Below are 6000 nucleotides of genomic sequence, written 5' to 3'. Positions count from 1 at the left end.
ACTATGTGGATGGAGGTGTGCTCGCCCCTCCCTGTTTCCTGTAGTCCACCATCAGCTCCTTGGTCTTACTGACGTTGAGGGAGAGGTTGTTGCTCCGGCCCCACACTGCCAGTTCACTGACCTCCTCCCTGTAGGCTGTCTCATCGTCCTCTTCCTCTAGGTGGGTGAGATGTAACTGAGAATCTTCTGGGTTGGTGGCGGCCCTCACACCCAGCACGGTGTTGTTATTGTCGAAGCCTGCATAAAATGCATTGAGTTCTTCTGGTAGAGAGGCATCGTTGGGCAGATCACGGCTGGGTCTTCCTTTGTAATCTGTAATGGACTGTAGCCCCTGCCACATGCAACATGTGTTGGAGCCTGTGTAATATGATTCCACCTTATTCCTATATTGTCCTGTTGCTTCTTTGATGACTGTGCTGAGTTCATAGTGGGACTCCTTGTACTTGTTCCTGTCCTCAGCCGTAGCCTCTAGCCACTCTCGTTTTCACAATCCCTCTCTCCCGCCTTCCTTTTACTCTTTCTCTTCATCTCTCTCCCTCCTTTTATTCCTACAACCCCCATTCCCTCTCCCCTCTTTCTGAGTTCCCTAACCCTCACCCCTACCCTGTATCCTCATTACCCCCCCTAACCCTCACCCCTACCCTGTATCCTCATTACCCCCCCTAACCCTCACCCCTACCCTGTATCCTCATTACCCCCCCTAACCCTCACCCCTACCCTGTATCCTCATTACCCCCCCTAACCCTCCCCCTACCCTGTATCCTCATTACCCCCCCTAACCCTCACCCCTACCCTGTATCCTCATTACCCCCCCCTAACCCTCACCCCTACCCTGTATCCTCATTACCCTCCCTAACCCTCACCCCAACCCTGTATCCTCATTACCCCCCCTAACCCTCACCCCTACCCTGTATCCTCATTACCCCCCCTAACCCTCACCCCTACCCTGTATCCTCATTACCCCCCCTAACCCTCACCCCTACCCTGTATCCTCATTACCCTCCCTAACCCTCACCCCAACCCTGTATCCTCATTACCCCCCCTAACCCTCACCCCTACTCTGTATCCTCATTACCCCCCCTAACCCTCACCCCTACCCTGTATCCTCCTTACCCTCCCTAACCCTCACCCCTACCCTGTATCCTCCTTACCCTCCCTAACCCTCACCCCTACCCTGTATCCTCATTACCCCCCCTAACCCTCACCCTACCCTGTATCCTCCTTACCCTTCCTAACCCTCACCCCTACCCTGTATCCTCATTACCCCCCCTAACCCTCACCCCTACCCTGTATCCTCCTTACCCCCCTTAACCCTCACCCCTACCCTGTATCCTCATTACCCTCCCTAACCCTCACCCCTCCCCTGTATCCTCCTTACCCTCCCTAACCCTCACCCCTACCCTGTATCCTCATTACCCCCCCTAACCCTCACCCCAACCCTGTATCCTCATTACCCCCCCTAACCCTCACCCCTACCCTGTATCCTCATTACCCCCCCTAACCCTCACCCCTACCCTGTATCCTCCTTACCCTCCCTAACCCTCACCCCTACCCTGTATCCTCATTACCCCCCCTAACCCTCACCCTTCCCCTGTATCCTCCTTACCCTCCCTAACCCTCCCCCCTCCCCTGTATCCTCCTTACCCCCCCTAACCCTCACCCCTACCCTGTATCCACCTTACCCCCTAGAGGTGAGTCCCTCTACGCCCTCTCTCTCACCACCTCACCCTCCCTTACCCCTGTGCCCCTCTCTTTCAGGCAGGCCAAGCAATGAAGGAGTGGAGAGCAGGATGGAGGAATGAAGAGATGGAGGGATGGAGGATGAAGAGAGAGAGAGAGAGAGAGAGAGAGAGAGAGAGAGAGAGAGAGGTGTGACCCATATAAGTGAGGCTGGAGTATTTATAGAAGAATGTGGCCTAATTGGCAAACCATCGGGAGAACGACAGCGCAGTCCTGCTACCCTCCTCCTCTTCTTCCTCCTCTTCCTCATCCTCTTCTTCCTCCTTCTCTTCTTCCTTCTGTTCTTCCTCCTCTTCCTCCTCCTCCTCTTCTTCTTCCTACTCTTCTTCTTCATCCTCTTCTTCCTCCTCCTCTTCCTCCTTTTCCCCTTCTTTCTCCTCATCTTCCTTCTGCACTTCCTCCACTTCCTCCTCCTCTTCCTCCTCCTCCACTTCCTTTTCCTCATCCTCCTTTTCTTCCCCTTCCTCTTCTTCCTTCTGCTCTTCCTCCTCTTCCTCCTCCTCATCCTCCTAATCCTCTTCTTCCTACTCTTCTTCTTCATCCTCATCTTCCTCCTTCTCCTTCTCCTCCTCTTTCTCCTCCTCCTCTTCCTCCAACTCCTCCTCCACCTCCAACTCCTCCTCCACTTCCTTCACTGCACTCATTCAGTTGAGTGTCCATTCAACCATCAAGCACTCCAAATGACACGTGGCGCAGCAATAGCTATAATCATCATGGTGGATAACATGACTATGCCATACTAGGGTAGGGCCAGCAGTTTGATCCAATGACTGTACAAATGAATGGACAAAGCCATCGATTACGTGACACCATTCATTCCTATGTGAAGACTCAATAGCACATTGAAGCCCAGGAAGTCAGTTAAGATGGCATCTCATATGGGAGATTGATGTACACATAACATGTGCAGTTTGAGCAACTCCAGGAAGTGATGTTGCGGGCTATCTCAGTGCTGCCCCCCTTCATTGATTATCTCAATTAGAGGGGTTGCCATTAGCTACTAAATTATCCTCATAACTTCTCTGTGCAATTATAAAATAATCGGTTCAAGGACACACATCTGGTGGTACAGAAGTTATTATTGTTACCATGTTTGTCTTCAATATTTACATTTATTTACATGAAGATTGACAACGAAGATAGACATTTTCCCATTCACTATAATTGGGGATCCTGTTTTCTGCAAACAATGCCTGCAGTACCGCGGGGCAGCTGTTCTTCCCTGGTTTGACCTGACCATGTGACCTTACCATGTGACCTTATACCAGGTGACCATGTGACCTGACCATGTGACCTTATACCATGTAACCTAGGCAGGGAAAACTCTAGGCACCATTTCCACAAAGCCTCTCGGAGTACTGATCTAAGATCAGTTTCACCTTTTATATCATAATGACTAAAATTATATGGACAGCTAGGGACCTGATCCTAGATCAGCACTCCAACTCTCTGAGATGCTTTGTGGATACGGGCCCTGTTGAAGTTAGGTAAAACGTCACACTTATGGCGCTGTAAACAAAATAGAACAAGGAGAAAAATACACTGAAGGAGAGAGAGAAAGAAATAAACAACTCACGTAAAAAGAACTCAGCGCCATCCGCTTGGAAGTCTGTGTCTTCTGGGAAGTGGTCTATCTGTTTACACATCCCTTTGTAGGAGCCTGAGAGAGAGAGAGAGAGAGAGAGAGAGACAGACAGACAGACAGACAGACAGACAGACAGACAGACAGACAGACAGACAGACAGACAGACAGAGAGACAGACAGACAGACAGACAGAGAGACAGACAGACAGACAGACAGACAGACAGACAGACAGACAGACAGACAGCAGGACAGAGAGACAGACAGAGAGAGAGAGAGAGAGAGAGATGGTTAGAGACCTAAAACTATAAGAACAAAAGACCAGAGCGACAGTAAAAGTCCTGGTTATCTTGTATTATACCACAGCGTTGTTGAATACTCATTTCTGATTGGCTAGAAGGGCATTCTAAAATGGACATTAAAACCAGATAACAGGACAGTTGGAAAAGATATTGGGACAACTTGCAATCATGACGCAATATGCGCCTACACATGCAGACTGTACTTGCTACCAACATCTTTACAAACTGAAACTGGATACATTGTAAACACAGGTCCAATGAGGAAAAAACGTAGCTAGCTACAGTAGCTAGTAGTGATTTGTTTTTGTAGGGACATGTTTTTTTTGAGCATCTGATGAACACGAATTTCTCTGGTCCCTACTGTTGCCATGATGCAAGTGGCGCTATGCTGTCAAATCCTCCCACATGTTTAAATAGTTTTGGGGGTCGGTTGTCATAATGTCAGGTTTGCTAGCAACAAACTATTTAGCTAACTTATAGCCTAGCATTTGATATGCAGTGTGATCTCCTCGTAATTAACAGTCGGTGTTCACGAGTGTCCTGACGAGAAGGCAAACTTTTCTAACTATGTCAGGCAAAAACTGCCATTATCAGCTCATTGTTATGGATGTATCCAAATGAATGTCAATAGAAAACAGCTGTTATTCTGGCTGCCGAGGTTGTGACTGTGTTAGCCGTAGCTAGCTGGCTGGGTAGCTAGCAAGCAGGGATAGGAACGTTGCCAGCGAGCATGGCAAAGGAACATAAAGAACGAAGGACTGGGTCACGTCCATAAATATCAAACTAACCAAATGAACGACTGGCAACCAAAATATGAGAAAGTATGAATTTGCGCATATAAATGAAAATATCAACGAAAACATTTTATTTCTACCAGTAAATGTGTGCTTAGTATTGTTTTCTTTGGCAACTGAGGTATAGCGGGACCAACAGTATAAACGTTGCTTTTATTCTGGCTGCAGAGTTAGTGAACAAGTTGCCTAGCTAGCAACGAGGAAGGGGATAAGAACGCCACTGAGTATGGCAACGGAACCTAAAGCCTCTGTAGAGATCCAGCTAATCGAACGAACAACTGGGTCGCGTCTCTAGCGACCAAAAGAACCGCTGCGGTGATTTCCAAGGTAATGTACAGAACAGCGGCATTTATCCTTCAGCTCTCATCAGAGTCCAAAAGAGGTGCGCGTCTAAACAGCTGTGTTGTAGAATATTGGACCGTTGGCTTTAAAACATTTCAAATGGTCAGTCAGCCTCAAGCAATTTTGCCGTCACAACAATCAAATGAATAGAAGCCGTGTACGTGGAGTCGCTTTGGTTGGGATTTTGGGGAGGTGCTTGGATTGGTCGTGCGACCCCCGCGGTCGGTGGTCTAACATGTGTTTGTACAGTTCTGCTTGGTTTGCTTCCCATGCCATCCAAAACACTGTCATTAAATAGACCTGTGAATTGTTATTGAAGGATGAAAGAACAGAAGACATCGTTCAAACTGGCGCAGAGGGCACACACACACACACACTAGCAAGCACACGCATAGATGCACAGACACACGAACACACAGATGCATACACACGCAAGCGCACATACACACACACACACATACAGTATCATAGTTTTGTGTCATACGTTTAGTTACACACGCTCATCACTCACATACATGTCGAAATTCATTGAACCATACTCAAGCGTCTCTCTTTCTCTCTAGCTCTCTCAAACACATCCCACGCTACAGCAAAAGCACATACATATGTAATCTGGAAGCACATATTCCTTCACTCTCTCCTCTTTCTCTTTTTCCCCATCTCTCCCTCTAGCTTTCTCTCTCTTTCGCTCTGCCTCTCCCTCTCTCTTTCTCTCTCTCCCCACCTCTCCCTCTCTCTTTCTCTCTCTCGCTCTGCCTCTCCCTCTCTCTCTCCCCATCTCCCTCTTTCTCTTTCCCTCTCTCGCACACTCACACACATATGCGTATACCCCAGGGAACTGAATCATTTATGACTGAGTTGGCAGTAACACACACACACTCCTGCTCTCTCTCTCTTTCTCTCTCGCTCGCTCTCTCTCTCGCTCTCTCTCTCTCACACACACACTCAGCAAACACACATACTAAGGCTTATATACTGTCAGAGACTTGCAATGGATTCTTAGAGGTTTTGACAGCCTTGTGTAACACACACACACTTTTTAATTTCTATCTTCCGTAATTATGAGATGGCCTTGACCTGATCATCATATCTGGTTATATATATGAACACAACTATAGAAACACAGGAACTATGGAAGAAAGGAGAAATGAGATCTCTCCATCTCTCTCTCTCTCTCTCTCTCTCTCTCTATCTATCAATTCAATTCAAGGGGCTTTATTGTCATGGGAAACATATGTTT

The 6000-nt window shown here is 47.8% G+C and overlaps 1 protein-coding gene across 1 annotated transcript in view; it reads right to left on the bottom strand.

The window, feature by feature from the left end:
- Positions 1–2929: 2929 nt before the first annotated feature.
- The window catches only part of LOC115177914 (uncharacterized), a 68295-nt gene continuing 65224 nt past the window's right edge, over positions 2930–6000 (bottom strand). Inside the window, exon 3 of the mRNA XM_029738910.1 lies at positions 2930–3400. Within this exon, the coding sequence (XP_029594770.1) occupies positions 3174–3400 (227 nt within the window). The 3' untranslated portion in view covers positions 2930–3173. The remainder of the gene's footprint in view (positions 3401–6000) is intronic.

This window comes from Salmo trutta, chromosome 38, assembly GCF_901001165.1.
Source record: "Salmo trutta chromosome 38, fSalTru1.1, whole genome shotgun sequence".
Lineage (NCBI taxonomy): Eukaryota > Metazoa > Chordata > Actinopteri > Salmoniformes > Salmonidae > Salmo > Salmo trutta.
The sequence above is the reverse complement of the archived record's forward strand: the minus strand, read 5'-3'. Positions and strand labels throughout refer to the sequence as shown.